General features: G+C 39.8%; 1 protein-coding gene and 1 pseudogene across 2 annotated transcripts in view; one reads left to right on the top strand and one right to left on the bottom strand.

Moving 5' to 3' along the window:
• Window positions 1–26,021, bottom strand: part of Nphp1 (nephrocystin 1) — an 84,056-nt gene that overhangs the window by 53,469 nt on the left and 4,566 nt on the right. For both annotated transcript variants that reach the window (XM_045148218.1, XM_045148219.1), the window contains exons 2-6: window positions 24,383–24,456; window positions 21,430–21,490; window positions 20,600–20,724; window positions 10,094–10,313; window positions 4,635–4,736 (exon numbers count right to left, since the gene is read on the bottom strand). In XM_045148218.1, coding sequence (XP_045004153.1) covers window positions 4,635–4,736; window positions 10,094–10,313; window positions 20,600–20,724; window positions 21,430–21,490; window positions 24,383–24,456 — 582 coding nt within the window. The remainder of the gene's footprint in view (window positions 1–4,634; window positions 4,737–10,093; window positions 10,314–20,599; window positions 20,725–21,429; window positions 21,491–24,382; window positions 24,457–26,021) is intronic.
• On the top strand, window positions 5,816–7,375 carry LOC123460088 (annotated as a pseudogene).

Genomic DNA, 26,021 nt, shown 5'->3' with positions numbered 1-26,021 from the left:
GAAAGATGAGTTTCAGGCTGGCCACGGCTGCATAGCAAGGCCATGTCCAAAAAAGTAAGGAACAGCAAGTTAATCAAAATAAATCATAGGTCTGTTTATTTCAGATGGAATTTATTTAAATGAAAAGACTCCCCCCCCCAAAAAAAAAAAACCACAGAGGAGTTGGAAGAACATAGTCTTAGGATAAGGACACTGTTTCCAGTTATAAACCAAAGCCAAAAATCATTAATGGAAACACTGACATATTTAGCTAACAGAACATATATATATCTGCAAGTTAACAAAAAATATTGAGCACAAATTTCTGAATGTTAATATATTTATTAGCAAATTATTAAAACAGCTGTTAGAAATTACTAAGAAAAAATATTTTTAATCCCTTGGGGAAATGCCCAAAAGAACTGAAAAGGCAATTTACAAAGAAGAAATAAAAATGACCATAAATCATATGACACTGAGCTCAATTTCATTAGGAATAACAAATGCAATTAAAATGCGATTGGCTTTGATGATCACAGCAAAATTATGGGGAAACAAACTCTCAGTTGTTGGCAAATGGGTGAAACAAATCACATCAAAACATAAAGGTGCAAACCCTTGGTAGCAGGGACGACCTTCTGGGAATTTATCAGGCAAGTTCACTAAGATGGATGTGCAGACAGATCACTGCTGGCTGCTGGTTGTCCTAGCTTATTCTCCACTTCTTCTCCAACAGAACCCTGACGAGCAATGACCTGGCTGAAAGTCCGTGTCTTCCAAGCCTATCTTGTGGCTTGGTTTGGCATGGCCAAGAAGCTATTGCTGGTGAACAAGTCATAACTGGAAAAAGGTAGCATCCCACTACTTCTTCCCCCTTTCCTGTTGCTGCTTCGAATTTATCCATATTGAGACATACTGTCAAAATAAAACTCACACAGGATTTGGAACTTAATGTGAAAAGAAAGTAAAGTAACTCCATTTAAAATACTGTTTGCTAAACCGGGCATGGTGGCGCATGCCTTTAATCCCAGCACTCAGGAGGCAGAGGAAGGAGGATCACTGTGAGTTCGAGGCCACCCTGAGACTACATAGTGAATTCCAGGTCAGTGTGGGCTAGAGCAAGACCCTACCTTGAAAAGCCACAAAAAAGATACATATAATTTGCTGAAACAATGTTTTTTATATACTGGGTAATATATTATTAAAAGCAATTCCTTGTCACATGCAGACATAGTCAGGTCTGACCTGGAATTCACTCTGCATTCTCAGGGTGGCCTCAAACTCATGGCGATCCTCTTACCTCTGCCTCCCGAGAGCTGGGATTAAAGGCGTGGGCTACCTCGCCTGGCTTTATGACAACATTTTTTAAAATCATCCCAATGAGGAAATAAATGTGAATAAGGTTGTAATAAATTTCAAACGCAAAAAAAAAAAAAGCAATTCCACCTACTTCTTTCCCCTCCTCTCACCCTCTCTCCCTTTTCCATAGCATCTCACTATGGAGCCTAGGCTGAAATGGAACTTCTGATCCTCCTGCCTCAGCCATTCAGGTTCTGGGACTCTAGTCTTGAAGTATGTGCTACCATACCAATGAAGTTTTATATTTTGATCAATTGACAAGTGATGACAGATGAATAGATAGAGACAGACAGACAGACAGACAGACAGACAGATATACTTTGTCTCTGTTCCTGGCACAGCACAGAACTGGAACCCTTGGAATTTCCCAAGCAGTAGAAGTGTTTGGGGATTTATGTTTGTTTTGTTTTTGTAAGGAATCCTTTTCAACCATTCCAGTGTCTGCTAAGTAGGCCATTCTATATGGGCTTTGAGATTTGGCTGGTTGCTAGAATTCAAAGTTGGAACTTTCCGCCCCACCCTCAAACAGCTGGAGAGGAGAGAGGAACAGATTAAGCTAATCACCAAGGGCCAATGACTCAGTTAATGCACTTAATGAAACTTCAAAAAAAAAAAAAAAAAAGAAAGAAAGAAATAAAAAACCCATAAACTAAGGGACTTGGGGATCTTCTACATGGTCAGTACATGGAGGTAGTAGGAGGGAGCATGCCCAGAAAGGCCATGCAAGCCACCCCCCCCCCCACATTAACTTGCTCGACTCATCTTTTTTTTCCATCTGGTTGTACTGATCTGTGCCCTATATAACACCTGGTAAATGCAAGTACAGTTGTCTGTTAGTGCCTTCAGGGGATTGGTCTCAGGCCCTCCAATGGATACCAAAACTATGGATGCACAAGGTAAAGCAGAATAGAATGACAGGGAAAATTAAGGGGACATGGGATGGGAAAGGTGACCCTCACCCCGGAGTTTGGTTGAAGCTTCTCACCAGCACAAGGTTGCCTGCATATAAGCAATATTCCTTCTGTACAGAGATAGTTCAAATAAGAATGATAAAATTCATGATGAGCCATGCTGAAGGCCTCCTTTCCCAGCTACAAACATGCAGTTTTCTAGGAATCTCACAAACAGGACTATAAACTCTAGTTACAGTGAAAGATATGTCTTGATCTCTTGTGCTATCTTTGTGGTTTTACCTTATCAGATTGTAACCCTATCCATGATTCTTTAGAACCCACTCTATGACCTTATAACTGAAAATGGGGGAAGGTGAAGCGGAAAGGGAATGGAGGGGGTCCTTAGAAATCTTTTGATATAACTTAAAAAGCCACCAAAATCATGTTTTTGGCTATCCTAAAGAAACATAAGCACAACTCTCTCTAGAGAAGCCCACACTCAAGAGAATGCCCCTCTTTCTATTGATGCCTTTCTTTAAATCTATGTTAAAAATATCTTAATAAATCCAACTCTTCTTCATACTGACTCATGCTGAAATTCTTTTATACAGCCCATTCAAGAATCCTTATTTTACATGAACAGATGTGCAGCAGTTACTTTCTCATTGCTGGCACAAAATACCTGGCCAAAAGCAGCTTACAGATGGAAAGATTTATGTAAGTTTAGTTTCAAGGGGAAGTGCCTATCATGGCAGGGAAAGCACGGCAGGAACACACAGCCCATGTTTCATCTTCACATCAGCAGCGAGGAAGTTAGAAAGCACCAAGCAGGGTTAGACAAGGTGACTCACCTTGTCTAGTAAGGCTCTGCCTCCCGGAGACTCCATACCTTCCCAAACAGTGCCACCAACTGGCCATCAAATATTCAAATACAGGAGTCTATGGGGGACATTTTACATTCAAGCCTCCATTAACAGATCTCTGAAAAGAACTCCTCAGGTTCTTGCAGGTGGCAGTGTGGAGCCCATTGCCACTGACAAAATCACTTATATAAATGGCTTAGTATTTTCCAATAACCTATATGTATCGTCTTGTGCACTTGATCATCTATAGATTGCTTAGTATACCAGATACAACACTAGTGCAACATAAATGGCGTTTCACTGCACAGGCTAAGTCTGCACATGCTCAATTATAGATCCTTTTTTTTCAAATATTTTCAAGTCATATTTTGTTGAATCTATAGATGCAGAGCCCTTGGAAATGGGATGCCTTCAAAGTATTTCCCTGAGTTTTGTGAGGCACTCTAGTGAATTATCATATCCTTTTATAAGGAGTGGGAGACTCTTGGATTTAGAGTCAGTCAGTCATAAGCACAAATGTCTCCTGAGACCTGTGACTGGCAGCTGAAGTGGGACCATGTATTTATTATTTGGGGTTTATGCTAACTCCTGAGGCTGGTATCACAATCAGACTGAAGTGTTGGACACCTGGTTGGTGTTGGAGGTATGGAAAATGACACATGCTTGGTGTCAGAGATAAATCCCCTGCTTGGTATCAGAAATGCTACCATAAAAATGAGATTTCAGTGTGGCTTCTGGAAATGTTAAATCCCATATGCAGTGTGTATTCTTTTGTACTGGAAAACACCAATCCAGATAGACATCTACATTCTTCAGCACAGAAAATGATCATGCTGTATGAAGTAAGAGGAATGGGCTACAAATATGCATGGACAGAATGTGCATACTTTCGAAAGGGGGCAACATACTTGTGGGAACTGGTACAATGTTGTTCACTATGTGATATGCTGCAACAGACAATCAGTGCCTATTCATTGCTATAAACAGCATTAACCTACGGGGCATTAACTATGAAAATATGCCAGGGCTCACCTGCTCAAATGCTTTTCACAGGCCCTTAGGACCATTAATGTATAATGTTTTCTCCACACACTGGCTCTTAAAATTACAGCCAATTCTATGTCTCAAATAATTTACTTGTCAACTGATCAAAACTACAGCTACAAGTCTTACTATTAAAAGTGAAAATGCTGGGCTGAAAAAGATGGCTTAGCAGGTAAGGCATTTGCCTACAAAGCCAAATAACCCGGGTTCAATTTCCCAGGACCCATGTAAGCCAGATGCACAAGGGGGCACATGTGTCTGGAGTTCATTTGCAGTGGCTGAAGACCCTTGTGTGTGCGCGCTCTCACTCTCTCCTTCTCAAATAAATAAATTAAATTAAATTAAAAAGTGGAAGTTCAGCTGAGGATGTGGCTTAGGGGTAGCACACTTGCCCACCATGCACAAGACTCTGGGTTCATTTCCCCAGTAATAATAATAAAAAATAAATGAAAATTCTTTGAAAGAGAAAAGGAAATCATAAATAATTAGAACTCACCTCCAGGTAGGTTCTGGGAATGAGACCCTTGTTTCCTTTCTCATCCTTAGCCATCCACCAACCATCAGGCTTTTTTTCAATTATGTGTAGAATTTCCCCTTTCTGAAACCAAACAAAGCAAAAATTTTACATAAAATCCTCAATAACTGCAAATAATATCAAATTACCAATGCTTCAAAATATAAGCTAAAAAGGGTAAAAGTTTTTTGGGCTTTTCAAGGTAGGGTCTCATTCTAGCCCAGGCTGACCTAGAACTGATTATGTAGTCTCAGACTAACCTCAAACTCACAGTGATCCTCCTACCTTGGCTTCCTGAGTACTGAGATTTAAGGTGTGTGCCACCACACTTGGCAAAATATTTTAATTTGTTCTGTATTCTAATTTTTATCAAAAACTTTTGTACTACCCCAACCCTAAACCAATGTGACATAAATTAATCATTCTTTTTGACTACTTAACACACATCTATAGCTTATATACAACTGGGAATCAGCTTCTCCCAATCATTTTAAGGCTTTACCTTAGTCTAGCAATTTGATTATTTTATAAATGATTTTTGAATTTATGAATCTCTGGAAAATGTCTTCTGGTAGCATATGAATCCCTGAAGAAAGCCAATTCTATGGAATTAAAATTACACCCTATGTTGAAGCAAAAGTAGTATTTATTCAATACATCCTAATTCACATTTTAAATAACAGTGTTCCTGAATAAAAATATAATCCATCTTTGAAGAACAAAGAATTTCCACTACTGAGGATATCCAAAAGCAAAGACTGGGCTGGAGAGATTGCTTAGTGGTTAAGACTCAGGTTCGTTGCCCCAGTACGTATATAGGCCAGATATACAAGGTGGCGCATGTGTCTGGAGTTCATTTACAGTGGCAGGAGGTCCTGTTATGCCCACACTCTCTCTAGGCCTCTATCTCTCTCTCTCTCTCAAATAAATAAAGTCAATAAATAAAGTGCAACTTTAAAAAAGCAAATACTAGCCGGGTGTGGTGGTGCACACCTTTAATCCCAGCACTTGGGAGGCAGAGGTAGGATCACTGTGAGTTCAAGGCCACCCTGAAACTACATAGTAAATTCTAGGTCAGCCTGGGCTAGAGTGAGACCCTACCTTGAAAACAAAAAAAAAAAAAAAGCAAAACCTTTCTTTAGAATATACACAACTGGAAAATAATGGCTTTCCAGAGTTTGAATAATAATTCCATGAATTATAATGTATTATTGTACAATATATTTGCATGTTTTATTATTAATCTGTTATCAAATTTTTGAAGACCAATATTTATATATTCCTTAAAATTTCTGACTCATTGATAGCAGGAAACAGTTTCAAACTCTTTTAAAAACCATGATTTTAAGTCTGGGGCTGAGGTTCAGTGGTAAAGTGCTGGCTTACTAGCATGTGCAAGCATGGTTTGATTCCCAGCACTGAAAAACGAGCCCCCAATTTTATATTTCCATTGAATCTGCCACTTACTTATGCCCCGGCCAAGTCTCTGTTAACAGGGAGACGAGCTTCTCAATGACATAAAGTATTCCTGAGGTAGGTGCACTGCCTGAGCTGAGTCATTTTATACAAATGATAACTAAGAACACATAACATTTCCTTACTTAGGAATTACCAAAACTAAAGGTGTACTTTGTGGCAGTGCCCCGCTGCCCTCGCCATGCTCTCCCATCGCAGATCCACACTGCGCGGCTCTCGCTCTCAAGCTACTCAGCGGAAGGCCGTCGTGGCCAGCACGGCCGGAGGATCTTCCAGCAGCCCAAAGAACCGCAAGTACAGGCCCGCCTCCGTGTGCAGGAAGAACCGCTACTGCGAGGAGACCACAGCGCTTTATCTTTCCCATCCAGTACCGATATCGGCAGATGAACAGGTCAGCTGAGGAGGCGATCTTTCCACAGACGTTCAGCCAGAGGAGCCCTGAGGCCTAAGGAAAAACTTTACATCTCACGTCCTGGCTTTTTTTGCTGCCAGTGATGACACAGTGAATGAAAACTTGGCGGAGTGATTTGGCCAAGAAGTTCAAATTACAGAAGCTCGCTGTTTCATTGGGTTCCAAACTGCCATTGAAAACATACGTTCTGAGATGTACAGTCTCCTTACTGACACTTCTATTAAAGATTCCAAAGAAAGGGAATTCCTTGTCAATGCCATTGAAACGATGCTTCCTGTGAAGGAGGCAGACGGGGCCTTGCGTTGGATTGCAGACAAAGAGGCGACCAATGGAGAACATGCTGTAGCTCTTGCTGCTGTGGAAGGAATCATCTTTTCTGGTTCTTTTGCACCAACATTCTGGCTCAGGAAACAGGGACTGATGCCTGGCCTCACATTTTCCAATGAGCTTATTAGTCAAGATGAGGGTCTACACTGTGATTTTGCCTGCCTGATGTTCAAGCACTTGGTACACAAACCATCAGAGCAGCGAGTCAAGGAAATAATTGTCAATGCTGTCAGGATAGAATAGGAGATCTTCACAGAAGCCTTGCCTGTGAAGCTCATTGGAACAAATTGTACTTTAATGAAGCAGTACATTGAATTTGTGGCAGACAGGCTTATACTGGAACTCAATTTTAACAAGATTTTCAGAGTAGAAATATCATTTGACTTCAGGGAGAATATTTTACCAGAAGGAAAGACTAACAGTTGAGAATAGAGTAGGAGAGTATCAGAGGATGGGAGTGATGTCAAGCCCAACGAAGAATTCTTTTACCTGGAACACTAATTTCTAAGTGAACAGAATGAAGATGTGCTCTGTATTTTTGCTGACTTTTCCACTCTTGTTAAGAAAAAACAGCTAAAGTTAATCCAGCTACACCATGCATTGTCATTAAAGTTCATTAATGGCATCTGTAAAACCATGTAGCTAACCTCAAAACCAATCCTGTTTGCTAATGCTAGTGGTGTTACCTAGAAAGAAAATGTGTATTTAAAACAATAGCTCCTAGGATTCTTAGAGAAGACTGTATGCTTGTTGGCTTTTGCAACATGCTGGCTGCCTGTGACTTCACCCTGGCACTCTCTGGATGTCTGGGCTTTAACGTGAGGTGACGACATCCACAGGATTGGACATCGTCACTTCCACAGGCAGTTGAGGAGATGCTAGCCTTCCTGCTTCAAAGCAGGCTTTAAAGATAACTTAACTAGTTTTATAAATAAAACTGGCACTTCACAGCCATGCCAAATGACTGGAGGCCCACTCTATGGGTGGGAATATATCCCTGATACTGAAAACTTAAAAACAGGGGTAGTCATGAGTCCTGGGGGCGTAACGTCTGCTGCTGTCTGGCTAAATGTATATACCATGCTTATCAAACTGCCCAGTAAGCACTTCTCTTAATGTTCATACTTATATACTAATGCTACTCTCACTTTGGGTAGAGAATCTTCTCTTTTCAGATGGCAGTGACCTTGGGATGACTCAGAAGGCATCATGGTGCTAGAAAGAAGTGACAGGAGTGCTCAGCACTGCAATATCTCTATCACACCTTCCAAGGCTCAGGGTCCATTGCGGAAGAGGTGGCAGAAAGAATGTAAGAGCCAAAGAAAGGGTAGGACTTCTTACAACGTGCTCCCACAGACACAAAATAGCCTGTATATCCATGACCTCACAGTGCCTGATACTACCTACACAAGACCATCATAATAGGAGGAAAAGATCATGATATCAAAATAAAAGAGAGACTGATTGAGAGGGGTAGGGGATATGATGGAGAATGGTGTTTCAGAGGGGAAATTGGGGGAGGGAGAGCATTACCATGGGATATTTTTAATAATCATGGAAGTTGTTAATAAAAAAAAGTTTGAAGAAAAACTGGCACTTCACACATAAGCATGGAAAGCCTGATTTATGATTATCTATACCAAGTATTCTGTTCATCACTAGTGGTAGCCCATTCAAAATTTACTTAGTGACTTAAGCATTGACCAACCATAATTTTTAACAATTTTTTTTTTGAGGTAGGGTCTCACTCTGGCCCAGGCTGACCTGGAATTCACTACATAGTCTCAGGGTGGCCTCGAACTCCAGTGATCCTCCTACCTCTGCCTCCCAAGTGTTGGGATTAAAGGCGTGAGCCTCTACACCTGGCCTCCATGCATAGTTTTTAAGCTTTGTTTTCTTTAATGAATTTGAAATGCTCTTTAGCTAGCTTTGCAGTCAGTCCAGTGCTTATATAAATCCTAGTCTGGTGTCAGTAGTAGACAGGATGTGTTTCCCCCTGTAGCCTGGTACAGTGGTATGATATCTCCTGTCTCAGCCCAGGTCTTTCTGCACAAGGACCTTCTAACTTTGAGTCAGGGGGAACCGAGGGATGATATGCGCCAACTGCTGGCTGCCTGGTCTTGAACTGGTGCAGTGTCATTCTGCTTCTCAAGTTACACCTTACCCACTGTCTGGTTTGTATGGAAAAATTCTTCAACAGGCTTCATAGGTAGCAGCTAAGATTGTATTTCAGCTTTTCAAATCATCCTTGAACAAAATGAGCCATTTACTATTTTGCTCCTGTGAGGTGTTAAGTCAGGACTGAAGTTGGCTCTCCTAAAAGTTTTGTTTTTTCTCACTTTTATGTGCGAGTGAGTGAGTGAGTAAGTACTGTTGAGACTTGATCCATTTATGTCATGACATGACTCTTAAATTGGAGGTTTTTTTTAAAACTGTATGTGCTCTTATTTTACCTGTTTATACTCTGGGGAAAAAAAAATCACCCAGTATTATCTTTAAGTTTGTAAGTGGTAAAATTACTATAAATTCTAACATTCGTCTAGGTGTAAGCATCACCTGGAGAAATTTTACCTTATTATTTTGAGACAGGGTCTTACTATATAGCCTTGACTGGCCTGGCACTCACTATGTGGACCAAACTGACCTTAATTTGCCAGGATGACAGGCATGTGCCACTGTGCCCTGTCTCACCAGATGGCTTCTTAAATGTACGGAGAAAACTAGTGCTGTGTGAGCTATGTATTCCAGTCAAATATTAATTAAAGAGAGAAGTATAAGTAGAGCTAGTTTGAATTAATCTGCTTTTATGTTTAAAAACAAGTGAGAATGTGGTATAATGCTTAATTTGTACATACTCCAGCTGTTAGTTTATTGTATATATGGTCCATTGGCTGTGTGACCACTGATCTTCATTTATTATCTAGTCATTTTTTCAATACCTGTAGTATGAGACCCTTTTAAATTACTGTGCCTAAAGTTAATAAATTCAGTTCATATGCTCTGAAAAAAAATGAAAGCTACTTTAAAAAAATCTTTAGAAGAGATAAGTTTAATTACAGAACCTCACATTACTAATGTTACAAATCATGCTTATTGAAAACATCAACATAAACATTATTTAACAAAAGTTAATTATAGGAACGTTATATGCAGAGACTTTTCTTATTCTGTTGGGTATGCACAGTTACCCTTAGCCTAAGTTCCAGGCTTATGTCACTTCACTTACCTTAAATGTAAGATCCCCAGCCTGCTGGGCGGCAAAATCTCCCAGAGCAATGTATTGAGTATTTGTCATTTGCTTAGTAGAGTCATGTTCCTCTTTCTCTTCTTCTTCTGATTCTTCTTCTCTACCAATTTCTTCACTCTCTCCTTCTTCATCTTCTTCGTCATCTTCGTCTTCTTCAGTAGAAGCACTGTTTTCCACTTCTTCACTAAGTTTATCATTTCTGGGAGAAAAAAAAAAACATGTCTATCACTCTTGAAATGACATATGGACACAGACTGAGTATGGGATTGGGCAAGAACTGCTCCACATCTGGAGCTAGGAGAGAAAAGAACCCACTCAAAATGCAGTTTAGTGGTGTGTACTTAAAATCTCAGTGCTGGAAGGGTGGGGATAGGACCCCTAGGGCGTGCTGGCCAACCAGTTTAGCCTAATGAAACCCCATCTCAAAAAAGGTAGACAGCATTCCTGACATGACATGTCCTTTGGTCTCCATGTGCATGCACACATTTGTACATTGCTCCTGAACACACAGAGAAATACACACACACATATACATACAACAATAAATAGGAAAACACTACTTTTAAGCCTCTGGAGTCTATTTACCAGTGTTCTATACTGGGTTTATACATGTGTTCATGAAGGCCTTGGCATTTCCTCATAGTGTTCTTGTGATTCTGTTCTGTTCTGGAGACAAGTTGTTCAGTCTGTCCTCAAACTCCCCATCCTCCTATTTCAGACCCCTTATTACTGAAATTATGGGCATATATTAGTATCTATTATAGGCCTATAGTACCACACTTAACTTCCTATCAGATTTTCATATCAGCATTATCTAATGCTCAAAAAAATAATAATAAGGAAACAGTTGGGTGGAGGGTTTACACTTTTAATCCCAGCACTTGTGACGCTGAGATATTCCTGTGAGTTCAAGGCCAGCCTGGATTAGAGTGAGTTCCGAGTCAACCTGCTCTATGGTGAGACCCTGCCTCAAAAAACAAAGTAAAAATAGTAACAAAGGGCTGAGGCAGGTGCAGCAGTTAAAGGTACTTGTATACAAAGACTGTCAGCCCAGGTTTGATTCCCCAGCATCCACTTGAAGCCAGATACAAAGTGGCATATGTGTGGCATGCATCCACAGCCATACAAAAATAAATAAATATTAGAAGGTAAAAAAGATTTAGAATAATAATAATAATTTGGAATGTGTTTTGTCGGGAGCTGTAGCTGCTCTTTGACCGTGGGAACTGCAGCTGGTCTTGGGTCTCCAGGCACAGAGGCCTTATCGTACAGCCTTGGTGAAGCAGACTTCAGACACAGAGGCATTAATGGCCCTGGTGGAGCAGACTTCAGACTTGAAGGCATTGTTTTGAGAAAGTTTCATTTTCTCTATATAAGCTTGTGTCTGCCTTAATAAACCTGAGCCTCGATCAGAACTTGTCTTGGCTCCATTCCTTGAGTTCTTGTCTCAGGGTCATTCCCACTCCCTCCTTCGGGGTCTGTTCGACTCTCTGCAGGTCGGTACAGCGTGGCGCCCGGAACATGGACGTGAATATGAAGGGCTTCAGTGAGGAATGCCAACATCAACCCAGGATCCGCGGGAGAAAGTGAAACTAACAAAAGGACTGTAGTCGCCCGCTCAGTCATAGGAATAAGGTAAGTTGGCACAATTATGGGACAAGCAAAGAGTAAAAAGTAAAAATTGCTGTAGTAAAAGATATTTTAAAAGCACAAGGAACTGGGATTGCTTCAAGTTCTTTAAGCAAATTTTTTGATTTTGTTAATAAAACGAGCCCTTGGTTTATACAGCAGGGAAAATTCTAACAGCAGGTGATTGGAAATCTCTAGGCAAAGCTTGTTTATCAGGAGGATTTGTTCTTTTTGTTTGTTTGTGTGGGTGTGCATATGTGTGTGTTCATTGTGCTTGCTAGTTATGTCATGTTTATGACTGTTTGTATCTAAAGAGATGAGACGGATGCAGGTAACAACCCTTTCTCTTCTAGAGAACCATTTCAAGGAATCAAAGATCTGAGCATAGAAATTAAAAAGGAAAAGTTTCAAATAAATAAATAAATAAATTTTTAAAAAAAGGAAAAGTTAAATGTCTTTTGCAGGAGTGAATTTGCCAGATATTTGTTCTAGGTCAACTTCACCTTACATAGAGGATTATTAAAAACAACAGAACTCCCTCTGAAGAGGTAACCTATAATTTGTCAGATATTTTTTAAAAGATTGTAATGTCCTGTTACTTAAAAGGAGGAGGCAACTGACCTGACTTCTAGGCCAGCCTGCCTCAAGATAACAACACAATTTGCCTTAGTTACTCCTAATAAAATCATTTCCAAGCGTGTTATTAGTATTAATGACATAAAATTACATTAAGACTACTTTCTTTTTAGTAATAGGATTAATCAATTTGATGTAATTTTTTAAATTTTTATTTATTTATTTATTTATTTGAGAGTGACAGACACAGAGAGAAAGACAGATAGAGGGAGAGAGAGAGAATAGGCGCTCCAGGGCTTCCAGCCTCTGCAAACAAACTCCAGACGCGTGCGCCCCCTTGTGCATCTGGCTAACGTGGGACCTGGGGAACCGAGCCTTGAACTGGGGTCCTTAGGCTTCACAGGCAAGCACTTAACCACTAAGCCATCTCTCCAGCCCTGATGTAATTTTTTAATACCCTTATAAGAAAGATGGTTAATGATGGAGTGAAATGATTTGATTGAAGGAACTGGAAAGGAATTTTTCAATGTTGGGACATAGAGTGCTTATTAAAAATGCCTTTTGAGTGATACTTAGCTCAGAATGTTAAAGTATGTAAATAAAGGTGTGTGGATGTTAAAAAAAAAAAAAGAAAAAAGAAATTTTCAGGCTAAACCTAAACACCATGCCTAAAGTTAGAGGTTTTTAAACTGTTTACAAACTCTTTAAAAAAAAAAAAAACTAACTTTCAGGCTAAAATATGTTGGGATAGCTTGCTTAAGCTTTATCAAATTTAAGTCATGGGTAAAACATAAAATTGTTTTATATTAATAAAAATTTCTGTGGTACATGAAATCAATAGCTATCAAGCTTAAGCCAAAATCATTGTTTGTCAAATAATGTTTTTTCTTTCACAAAGATTTATCAAGGGTTATATTAATATTTAGCTAGCTGTTTTGGCTCAGAAAAGACAGATTCTACTCTATTGTATGTAAAGTAACTGTCTTAATTTTGGCATCTTAAGCCCAGTGCTTATAATCAAATTAACCCTTAAGAGATATTCCCTACTTTAGGGTACAGACTCATGCTCAAACAATGGTCCTCATCTGAGGAAAAAAAAAAATATTCAAGCTCCATGGTTCTATTTCCAATGTTCTCTGGGTAATTTGTATCCACACAGGAATTTGAACTAATGAAAAATGTTTTCACACAGGTGCTAAGACCTTATACTGTCTTACTTGTCCTTTTCTGATAATTTCTAGGTTAATTAGTTAAGTTTGTAAATCAACTGGTACTGTTTTCAAGACTGGTAACAGGTTCTGCCTATATTTATAATTGTTAGATATTTAAAATGTGAGATGTGGGCTGGAGAGATGGCTTAGTGGTTAAGCGCTTGCCTATGAAGCCTAAGGACCCCGGTTCGAGGCTCGGTTCCCCAGGTCCCACGTTAGCCAGATGCACAAGGGGGCGCACGCGTCTGGAGTTTGTTTGCAGAGGCTGGAAGCCCTGGCGCACCCATTCTCTCTCTCCCTCTATCTGTCTTTCTCTCTGTCTGTCGCTCTCAAATAAATAAATAAAAAATAATAAAAATTAATAAAAAAATAAAATGTGAGATGTGCCTACTTTCTATACCTTATATATATAGCTTATGCTGCCACAGTACAACAAAAAATTTAAAGATAGGAAAAAATGATTTTAGAAGCCCTTGTGCCATTCTTTAACTAAGTCTATTTCAGTAATCAAATGTGCTCGATATGTATGCACATCCAGGCTGGTATAACTTCCTTTCTAAATGTGTTAATCACGTATGTAGAAGCCAAAGCCAATTAAAATCATTGGAGTAAAAGTGTCAATATTTTGGCCTGTGCTCCCAGGTCATGAGGCCACTGGAGATGATGGGACACTTCTACACTGGCCCCCTGGTAAGTCACCTGCCTTCCTGAGCAGGGAGGATATGGAGACCCAAACAAAATTGGTGTATAATGTGAAAAAGAAGAGACACAATTAAGGAACAATCAGTCCTCCTGACTTCCCAAAGAAGAAAACTACTTGGCCAACATGGCCCTGACTCATCCTCACAGGCAAAAGACACCGGTAAGCTATGGGGCTACTCCTGTGTCCCTAAAGTCTCTTTGGAGAGCCAGTAATGACCTCCAAAATTAATCCTTAAGTAACTGTTGGCTATCTGCATGGTCTTAAACACTCAGAGAGAAATGTATAACCAAAGATAAAAAATACCTTAAATATATAAATGGCCTATTAAGTAACACAAAAGCTTTTCAAGAGGGGAAACAAATAAACATTAAGACATCTTTTCCCCATAGTTCTAATTCTATAATAAAGAAAAACAACTATAGATGTTCAAAGGGTTATTTTCAAATCTAAAATATGTAAATAAGTTCTGAGACCAAAAATATATTTGTACAGCCTTCAATGGCACCCAATAGCTCTTTATTATCAAGATTAAATGTTGTGTATATGTTTCTGATAACTGCTAACATCTCATCTGTTTTACAAGCCATGTTGAATACTACTGTGCCATTTAATGAACAGTTCTGAAAGAAAATCTCAGCCAGCTCATCCTCAGATGGTCCTGAGATGATCCAAGCCTGTCTACCTGGATTCCCTCGACCTCCAAATAGACCAGTTTGCTGTGTGCTCACTTTTCATTAACTCCTTAGTTTTATTCTTTCTCCCCAATGTTCTCTTTCAAGACTATCTTCCTACACTCTGGGGTCCAATAAAGTAGTTCCCCTCTCTGGGAGAGACTCTCTAACTGCAACAAGTCCCCACTTCGTGTCCCATTCAGCAGGAAATAGTAAATGATCTGATGTCTTCGACCCAGTCCCCTAAAGCAGTTAGAGTGTCTTCTCATGAGAAGGATAAATAAAAGGGGGAATAGACTGTCTACACCATGAATTCCTGTAGTCATAGATAGTTTGCTTAAAATAAGTTTGTTTAAAGTTCCTCAAATACACATAGCCAATTACAGAGCTTGATTAGAATGCCATGAAGATTATCAATAGATCTGCACCACCTCTAAAACTTACAATGCTAGTTATGAAAATTGGGTAAAGGTCAAAATGCACTTAGAGGGAATTTGGCACCATGATAACATTTTGTTAGATTTGGTTAGTTTACATTCAGAAATTCTAGCTATACAGAACAGTTATCTTGATTTTGATGCCACTAAGGCTGCTAATGATTTACTTGCTACAATTAAGTCTGTGTTTCCTGGTTGGGACTCTCTAAGTTCCTGGATAGGCAGCTTTACAGCTATGGGAGTTTGCCTTCTGCTTCTCTTATACCTATTGCCTATTTTCTTCAAGTGTCTAATAAAGTCTATTGTAAATGTTCGCGCAGAGGTCCGAGGTATGCACTATAGAACACATCCTTGGCTCCCTCAGACTTTATCCTAATTCTCCCTGAATTTTATCCAGCTGGTAGCCAGAAACGGGTAAGATTGGGGGAGGAGGCATCCAACCTAAGACAGGGCACGTATTGAAGGGATAATACGTTTGTCCTATGATGGGTAAGGATATTCTTCTACCTCTGACAACCTAAAACAGGCAATCACTTCTTTTAATAAATAAAGAAGGGGGAGATGTCGGGAGCTGTAGCTGCTCTTTGACTGTGAGAACTACAGCTGGTCTTGGGTCTCCAGGCACAGAGGCCTTATCGTACAGCCTTGGTGAAGCAGACTTCAGACACAGAGGCATTAATGGCCCTGGTGGAGCAGACTTCAGACATGAAGGCATTGTTTTGAGAAAGTTTCATTTTCTCTATATAAGCTTGTGTCTGCCTTAATAAACCTGAGCCTCGATCAGAACTTGTCTTGGCTCCATTCCTTGTGTTCTTGTCTCAGGGTCATTCCCACTCCCTCCTTCGGGGTCGTTCGACTCTCGTGCTGCAGGTCAGCACAGTGTTTCATCTATTTCCACTCTCCAAGGACATTGTACAATCTAGTATTTCTTTTTTAAATGTTGTCAATAGTTCACTAAGGAATTGGGGGTTTCATGTATAAGAAGTTTTTTTTTTTTTTTTTAACAGTTAACTTATTAATGATGTTCTGGTCATTTTTAAAATTTTTATTTATTTGCGAGCAGAGAGATATAGACAGAGTATGGGCATGCCAGAGCCTCCAGCCACTGCAAATGTATTCCAGATGCATGCACCACTTTGTGCATCTGGCTTATGTGGGAATCAAACCCAGGTCATCAAGCTTTGCAGGCAAGCGCCCTAACTGCTGAGCCCTCTCCAGCCCTTGTAAGAAGATTTTTAATCAAACTTAAAATCTTTTGTATATATGTTTAATGATTTTTTTAAGTTATTTATTTATTTATTTATTTGAGAGCGACAGACAGAGAGAAAGAGGCAGATAGAGAGAGGGAGAGAGAATGGGCGTGGCAGGGCCTCCAGCCACTGCAAACGAACTCCAGATGCGTATGCCCCCCTTATGCATCTGGCTAATGTGGGTCCTGGGGAATTGAGCCTCGAACCGGGGTCCTTAGGCTTCACAGGCAAGCGCTTAACCGCTCAGCCATCTCTCCAGCCCTGTATATATGTTTAATAGGATTACTAAGACAGTCTACATGTGTCAATTTTAGTATAATTTCTTTTTCAAGAAACTTATTTTATTTGGATTTTTAAATTTATTGGTATTAATTGTTCATAATGGCTTCACAGAAGCCTCTTACATGTACGTAGGATCTGTAATCTCTTTTCATTTTTCTTCCTTCTTCTTGTCCTCTTCACTTTTAGTTTTTTTGAAATAGGGTCTCATATTGTAGCCAGGCTGGCCTAGAACTCCCTAAATAGCCCAGACTGCCCTTGGACTCGTAGCAGTCCTCTTGGCTTGGCCTCCCAAGTGCTAGGCTTCTATGCATGAGCCACCACATCTGGTTTCTTTCTTCTCTCTGTCAGTTCCACTAAAAGGTTTTGTTTGAGACAGGGTCTCATTATGAAGCCATGGGGAGCCTCAAACTCACAATCCTCTGGTTTCAGCTTCTCAGGGATGGGACTACAGACATGTGCCACCATGCCCAGTAAGTTTATAAGTGTAATTAATTTTTCCAACCTCCTACAACGTTTTTCTTTATTGATCTACTATTTTTCTGTTCTTATTTTCATTCTTTCTTTCTTTCCCTTTCTGTGGGTTTTCTCTGGCTCTCTCCTTTCTCTTTCCTTGTTCTTTCTTTGACTTCTTATGTTGGAAGCTTCAATAATTGATTTTCAATCTCATTTCCAAACTATGCATTTAAAGCTATACATTTCCCTCTGAGCACTGCTGTGGCTGCAACTCACAACTCATATTCTTTTCTTGTTCAAAATACTTTCTAAGTTGGGCATAGTGGCTGAGACAGAAGGATTATCATGAGTTTGAGACCAGTCTAGGATACACAGTTCTAGGTTAGTCTGAGCTAGAGTGAGACCCTGCCTTGAATTTTTTTTTTCCTAATTGTCATTTATATGCTGTTTGACTCACACGTTATATGGAAGTACGTAACTTAATATACAAATATTTGTGGTATCTAGTTATTTTTCTGTTGCTGAATTTTAATACAATTCCAAGATAGCAAAGCGTACACTGTAAGATCATAATCAACTAGAGACTGAAAATTGTTCTGTGGTCCTCTGACAATTTTATTACCTGGTATTGGTCATTGTTTGCCCATGGATTTTTGTTTTTGCATCTCTACTAACTTTTTTTTGGTTAGTCGATATTATGACAGATACATTTAGACTTAGGGTTATATTATCTTAAAAGAGTGCTGAATTGTTTTGATATTATACAGTTAAATAGCATTGTTCCATTCAGATCTGCCTTTAGGTTTTGTTGAAGATTGACTTCTATTTTGCTTTATTCTTAGATTATGGCCATTTCTCCAAGGATGTTTTCCTTAATTCTAGGCCATCAGCCTTCCTGTGACTTCAGTAGGTGTCTGAAGCATTCCCCAAGGACTCTTTACTCTAGTTATTAACGCTGATGTTTTTCGAGGACTCTACAGCTTCTATGCTTTCATAGGCTCTCAGGGTCCGGACAGACATTCTGCCAGGCCTTCCGGAATCATGCCACAAGTAGCCCCAGAGTCCATTTAGATTCAGCTCCCTTATCTCTATGGTCATTAATACCAGGAGACTTAGCAAATCTAGATGTGATCTCTGACTCCTTAGTCCAGTGAGACTGATTGTTCCCTGTAAGGATTCATTTCCTATACCACAGCCTCTAAATTATCTCCAGGCAGAAGGTCTGAGTGAACACAGGACTCACTTTAAATGTCTCCCTGCAAGGAGGAGGTCAGGATTGCTTGGTTGGTGTAGTGCCTTCAAACAGCTGCTTTCTTTATTTTGTCCCGATTTTATGGCTGCTTCTGGTGGGAAAGTATGCATAATGTTGGCTACTCTGCCAGTCTCAAAACCAAAAATCACTGGAAATTCTAGAACCTATATCTACCTCCTTTAACATTTTCCCTAGAGTACAGTATAAATGGCTAGGGAATAAGAAAGGCATGGTAGTGTAGGCCTGTATTCCCGTCCTGGTGAAACTGAAGCAGGAAGACTGTACATTTAAGACTAGCCTGGGCTACACAGTGAGCCTGTGTCTTGACAAACACACAGACAAGTCTGAATAACTGATCAGGTTTCTGCTTCCCATAAACTGGGTTTATTTATACATATAGGATTGGTGTTTTTTTTCATTGCTATTGTTTATTGTGCAATTTGAAAAAAAAATGGATAGTAACATTTTCTTTAGCAATAAAGAACACTTGTATTCTTTAAAATAAAGAACTACATAAGTAGATGACTCAAATCATTGTTCTCTTATACATCAAGACTGACATTAAAGCCATCTTTGTTATTTTCTTTATTTTTTATTTTTAATTTTAAAGAGAGCAAGAGTGAGAGTGAGAAAGAGAGAGAATTGGTGCACCAGAGTCTCAGCCACTGAAATCGAACTCCAGGCACTTGCGCCACCTAGTGGACATGTATGACCTTGCACTTGGCTTACCATTATGTGTGTGGCTTACATGAGATCTGAATCTGGGTCCTTAAGTTTCACAGGAAGTGCCTTCACTGCTAAGCCATCTCTCCAGCCCCATCTTTGTTATTTTCTAACATTTATTTAGCTTTCAGATCTCTGTTTTGTTCCATCAACTAATAACAATCTGAGGGCAGTGATCTTGAATTAGACCTTTTCACATTTCTCATGGGATTCAAAACCCCTAATCCACAATAAATAAATGGTGGTTACCTAAACTGTGTATTTATACTGCCATACAGCTCTATTCTGAATTGAATATAAAAACTGATGACAATAGTGGAACAAATGTGACATGAACACATTGTGCCCATAAAACTGCCTTCTAAATATTTATGTATATATCCATAGATTTATGTTACTCTAAGCTTTTATTTCTTTTCTAAAAATATTTTTATTTATTTACTGTCAAGCAGAGAGAGAGAAAAAAATAGAAAGAGAGAAAATAGGCATGTCAGGGCCTCTAGCCACTGACAACTTGAGACGCATGTGGCACTCTGTGCATCTGGCTTTATGTGGGTACTAGGTTTTGCAAGCAAGTACCTTAACCACTGAGAAATCTCTCCAGCCCTGCTCTCAGCTTTGATCAGAGAAGTTTCTCTTTGCAGTAATGGCAGTTATTACGGAGTATCATAAGTAGTCAATGTGCTGAGAATAAACTGCTGTTTGTTGAGTGTCCATCCATGAATGGGACATCTATATGGCTCCTTCAAGGCTCACAAAACATAGTGTAAGAGGGGACTGAAAGAATGTAAGAGCTGAAGGAACAACAGAAAAGTTGTAGGACCTGTCTTCCAGACACAACATGGATGTTGTGCTCATGAACTTGTGGCAGCTGTTGTTAACCACATAAGATTGGGCCCTTCAACTCTCCATTATGGATGGGGAGAGGCTCACAAGGCCCTGCCTCTCATTAAAGAGCTACTGGTTGCTGAGAGCAGGGGAGGCAAGTTCTTCAGTGGTGAAGCCACCAGTAGTTTGATCATTTTCCCATAAATAACCCTTCACCCATACTCATAAAAGCAAACCTAATTAACCTCAATGGGTCACAGAATTTTTAAAAAGACATGAAAATAGAAGTGGGACTGGTTGGAAAGAGGAAGGGATCAACAGGAGTGTCAGGGGGTTAAGAAAGGGCAACAGGGAGGTGAACATGATCAAAATACATGATACATGTATGAAACTGTCGGAAATAAAAAAAATAAAGTACATAAAACTTATTGTGACATAGCATCTGAGAGAAAGGAAGGAAAGAAGCATACTTAGATTCTTTTTCTCTGCTTATGCTCACAGCAAGTTCCTTCAATTGGCAGGTCAGGGTGTCCAAAAGATGCTGCTCCTCTAACTTTCTCTGTTCATAGTTCCCGACAGGTGCACTTTCATCAGCCTATGAAAGAGAATGGATCTATTTCACTGAAATTAATTTTAGTTCCCTAATTATATCTACTTTGAAAAATAACAAAAATGCCAAAAACTGCTATAAGACAAAGTAAATATCAATGTAAGATTTCACTTACCTCAGGAAAATAAGTGAAAGTTAAAAAATGTAATTTATGCCTGGCATGGTGGCACACACCTTTAATCTCAGCATTTAGGAGGTAGAGGTAGGAGAATTGCAGTGAGTTTGAGGCCACCCTGAGACTACACAGTGAATTCTATATCAGCCTGGACTAGACTGAGACTCTACCTCATTAATATCAGAACTTCTTTACCAGGTACTCTTAGGGCCAGTAATATACTCTGTCCTTGCAGTGGAAAGAAAATAAAAACAGTTCTTAACTGTCTTACAAATAAAACAATGCATAAAAAAATGGTGGTTTTGGACTTTTTCTTTTTCTTTTTCTTTTTTTTTTTTGAGTCTTCAATGGTGAGTGAACTAATCAGAGCTGAACATTTGGGTGTCTGGAGCCCAGGCTGTTTTGCCATGAAGTCCCACTTAGTAAGGCTATCAGGCAACTTAAAGTCAACTGTGGTTAGGTTTTATTCCTAAAGTAAATCTAGGGACTTAGTGACTCAAATTCATTCTCACTTCAAATGAAAGTATTTGTATTAAAACCAATTTGTTATTGTAATATAATTAAGCATAACTTACTTTGTTTAAGTTTTGGAGAGTGGTTCTATTTTCATCTATTGCCTGTTTTAACTGGATACATCTAGATTTTTCAAAACAAAGAAAATATAATGAGTTTTGAACTTTCTACCTCTATTTTATAAAATCATTCACTGTGTCTGGGGAAGCAAGCTGCTCATGAACAAAGCCATCTGTAAGTACTATTTTATTACCTGAGGTGATCCTTAGAGCCAAGCTCCAAGGTAGGCACACAGGATAACCTGGGCTCTGAAACCTCTGGGGATTCTAGGTATCAATAAGGAAGACCACTACACTTCAAATCCTTCTCTAGGGCTAGGGAGATGGCTCAGCAGTTAAAGGCATTTGCTTGCATTGCCTGCCAGCCCTAGTTCAATTCCTTAATATTCACATAAAGCCAGATATACAATGTGGCACATGAAGTTCATTTGCAGTAGCAAGAGGCCCTGGTGTACCCATTCTTATTTTCACACTCTCTCTACTTGCAAATAAATAAAAAGTTAACTTTATCTTTCTCAGACTAGAGAGGTAGATCAGCCATTAAAGTGCTTGCATGCAAAGCCTATGGACTCAAGTTTGATTCCCCAGTATAAATGTAAAGCCAGATGCACAAGATGGCACATAAGCCTGGAGTTCATTTGCAGTGGCTAAGAGACCCTGGTGTACACATTCTCTACCCCTCTCCCTCTCTTTCTCTCTCTCTGCCTCTTTCTCTCTCTGAAATAAATTTTTAAAAAAATTTAAAAAATTCTTCTCTAGTTCTCTATCAGTGATAAACTGGCCACAGAGCTACAACTAGTAGACTAACCACCAAGGCTAATGCTGGGCAAGCTTAAAGTTAAGTAGTCTCTACACATCATGTCTTCTGAGCCTCTGAAAACTCTCACTCCATGGAAAAGAAGAAGTTTCTATAAATTATCCCACAGTCAATCCACAGTAGAGAACAATGTAAAGGATTCCATTGCTAGCTCTCCTCCCCATCCCCAGTAAACACTGTGGTTACTCTGTATACAGTGCATATAATTTAGTTTAAGTCTTAGACACACAAATGAGAAAGTGACCCAAAATGAACTAATGATAACAATTTAAATTTTTTTATTTAATTCATTTATTAGAGAGAGAGGAAGAGGCAGACAGAGAGAATGGGTACACCAGGAACTCCAGCCAATGCAAACAAACTCCAGATGCATTCACCACCTTGTGTATCTGGCTTACATGTGTACTGTGGAATCAGACCTGGGTCTTTAGGCTTCATAGGCAAGTGCCTTAACCAATAAGCCATCTCTCCAACCCACAATTTTTTTTTCTTTGTTTTTTCAAGGTAGGATTTTACTCCAGTCCAGGCTGACCTGGAATTCACTATATAGTCTGAGGGTGGTCTTGAACTCATGGTGATCCTCCTATCTCTGTCTTCCAAGTGCTGGGATTAAAGGTGTGGGCCACCATGCCTGGCTTTTCTTACAAATTACTGTTATTTTTTTATGGGGTGGGGGAGAAAATGAATTGGCACACCAGGGCCTCTAGCCACTACAATCAAACTCCAGATGCACATGCTCCCTTGTTCACATGTGGGACCTTGTGTGCTTGCATCATTTTGTGCAGTGCTTACGTAGAACCTGGAGAGTAGAACAGGAGTCCTTAGGCTTTGCAGGCAAGCACCTTAACCACTAAGCCATCTCTCCAGCCCCACAAATTAGTTTTAATATTTTTTTTGTTCATTTTTTAATTTATTTATCTGAGAGTGACAGACACAGAGAGAAAGACAGGTAGAGGGAGAGAGAGAGAATGGGTACGCCAGGGCTTCCAGCCTCTGCAAACGAACTCCAGACGTGTGCGCCCCCTTGTGCATCTGGCTAACGTGGGACCTGGGGAACCGAGCCTCGAACCGGGGTCCTTAGGCTTCACAGGCAAGCGCTTAACCGCTAAGCCATCTCTCCAGCCCTAGTTTTACAAATCAAAGTCTTCAACTATTTAAGTCATTACTTGAGTTGTTTCTTTCAATTATTTTTCTTATAGACGAGAATGGAATGGAGCTGTGGAAAAAGTCAAAAACCTTTTGTGAAAGGAACAGGAAAAGAGAAGTGGAAACATCAAACTGGGGTGATTCCACCCCCAAACTCTCCTTCCCACAATCCTCTTTGTCTCTGACAGCACCACAGCCTCTGATGAGTGAAACATTAAAGAGGAAGCAGGGCGGTTCTTCATTTTCTCCTCTCATGAGGTGCAAGGAGAATCCATCCCTTTTCGCTCTCAGGTCTTTGGACTATAAGGAAAGGCATCACCAACAAGCTGAGGATGGCAGAATGGAATGTTCCCAACAGCTGGTCTTTGAGGACATGAGTCACTGACCCACTGTGGGAAAACCTAGCAGCAGACTTAGTCAAATGAGACTCAGTGAGGCTACTCATTTGGGATATGTGTGTAGTATTAAGAATGTATGTGGGGGTATACACGTGTGCATTATGCACACCTATGTGCATGCAGAAGCCACAGAATGTTGTCAAAGTATCCTCCTATTGCTCTTCCATCTTTTCTTTTGAGATAGAATCTCTCATGGAGCTTGAATCTCTCCATTCTTCAGTACATTTTGGAAAAGTTCACTCAGTACTGCCAAATGTCATTTCCATTAGTTTATTGTTTGAGAAATTGTACTTTAAAAAAGGGAGATGGGCTGGAGAGATAGCTTAGTGGCTAAGGTGCTTGCCTGCAAAGTCAAAGGACCCAGGTTTGATTCCCTAGTACCCATGTAAAGCCAGATGCATAAGGTGGTGCATATATTTGGAGTTGTTTTACAGTGGCTAGAAGCCCTGGCACACCATTCTCTCCTTCTCTCTCTCTCATAAATAAATAAAATGATTTTTTTTTAAAATGGGAGAAGAAGGGAGCAAGGAAAGGAGATTAGGGAAGGGAAGGAAGGAAGAAAGAACAGAAAGCATATATATGTAGGACACTTTACCTTTTGTAAATATCTTGCTTTTTACTGGGTTCTAGGTTTCCTTTCGATTGGTTCTCAGCAACCAAACCGTCAATCTACAAGAAGTGGGACAACTTAAAAAAATCATGTGGGAAAGTACCATGATGCCTTAGGAAATAAAATTCTACTAAGTCTTCCCTCAGTATATAATCGTATATATCTGTAACATATACACTTTTGAATATACAACAAAGTAGAAAGAATTTCACAGTGAATATCTACTACCTGGATTCCACCTTTAACACTTACTTGGTCTATTTACCCAGCTTTTCTCATGCAAGTCACCAGTACATTTCCTCAAGTAGTACAGATTTGGTGCCACTAGCTAGAGTTCAGTACTTGATGTAAGTTGAGCATATCTCAAATGTAAATTTGCTCCATTTTTTGAAATGTAGGGGCTAGGAAGATGGTCCTTGCTTGCAAATTCTGCTTGCCCAGGTTCACTGCCCAAGCTACTCACATAAGTCAGATGCAAAAACATGGCTCAAGCATCTGGTGTTTATATGCAGCATCAAGAGGCCCTGGAGCCACCCCACCCCAACCCACCCAGGCAAACAAATAATTTTTAAAACTATATGTTTATACAACCCAAGCCCTTATAAAGAAAATTGTAAATCCCTATCGCAGTTCTCCAGAGACAACTCTACAGATTTTTTTCTACCATACATGAATTTTGTCTGCTCTAGAGCTTTTCTATAAATGGATTCAGATGCATGTACTCTGTGTAACCCTTCCCAAGCACCATGCTTTTGGAGCGTTTCCATATTGTGTCATTAGTTTATTCCTTATTACTGACTAAAAATCATTGTTGCAACTGGACCATGACTTTCTCTGGACCCAGTGTTGTCAAAGCACTATATTTACTTTTTTCAGTGTGCCCACAAAAGGTACATACTTCTTTGGTTTCTTTTCTCTAGGTGGAGAAAAGTCAAAGTAGGTAAGAAAAATGAAATCTTGGTAGTTTCTTCTCTGCTCTTGCTATTTGGTACCCACCAGTGCTGTTATAAGTGACTCAACCAGTGACACAGCAGGGCCCAAATAACAAGCTGATTTCTTGTCCCATCCAACATGGAAATCTATTCTGTTTTTTGTTTGTTTTGTCTTAGGTAGAGTCTCACTCTAGTCCAGGCTGACCTGGAATTAATTAGGTAGTCTCAGGGTGGCCTTGAATTCATGGTGATTCTCCTACCTCTGCCTCCTGAGTGCGGGGATTAAAGGCGTGTCACCACACCCAGCTATTCTGTTTTTTGATTCAGGTGTCTTCTCTGGAAACAAGAAGAGATGCTTAGTGGTTAAGGTGCTTGCCAGCAAAGCCTAAGGAGCCAGGCTCAATTCCCTACGACCCATGCTAGCCAGATGCACAGGGAGTCTGGATATACATGCATCTGGAGTTTATTTGTAGTGGCCAGAAGCCTTAGCATACCCATTCTCTCTACATATCTGACTCTCTCTCATAAAGAATAATAAAATAACTAAATACAAAATGTCTCTTCCAAGGCTGGGGGGATGGCTCAGTAGTTAAGGGTATGTGCTTTCATAGTCTACTAAACCAGGCACAATTCCCAGGTACCCATATAAAACCAGGCAAAAAAGTGGCACATGCATCTGGAGTTCATTTGCA

The sequence above is a fragment of the Jaculus jaculus genome, chromosome 4 (genome assembly GCF_020740685.1).
Source record: "Jaculus jaculus isolate mJacJac1 chromosome 4, mJacJac1.mat.Y.cur, whole genome shotgun sequence".
Lineage (NCBI taxonomy): Eukaryota > Metazoa > Chordata > Mammalia > Rodentia > Dipodidae > Jaculus > Jaculus jaculus.
Note: the sequence above shows the minus strand (reverse complement) of the source record. Positions and strands in the feature narration are given on the sequence as shown.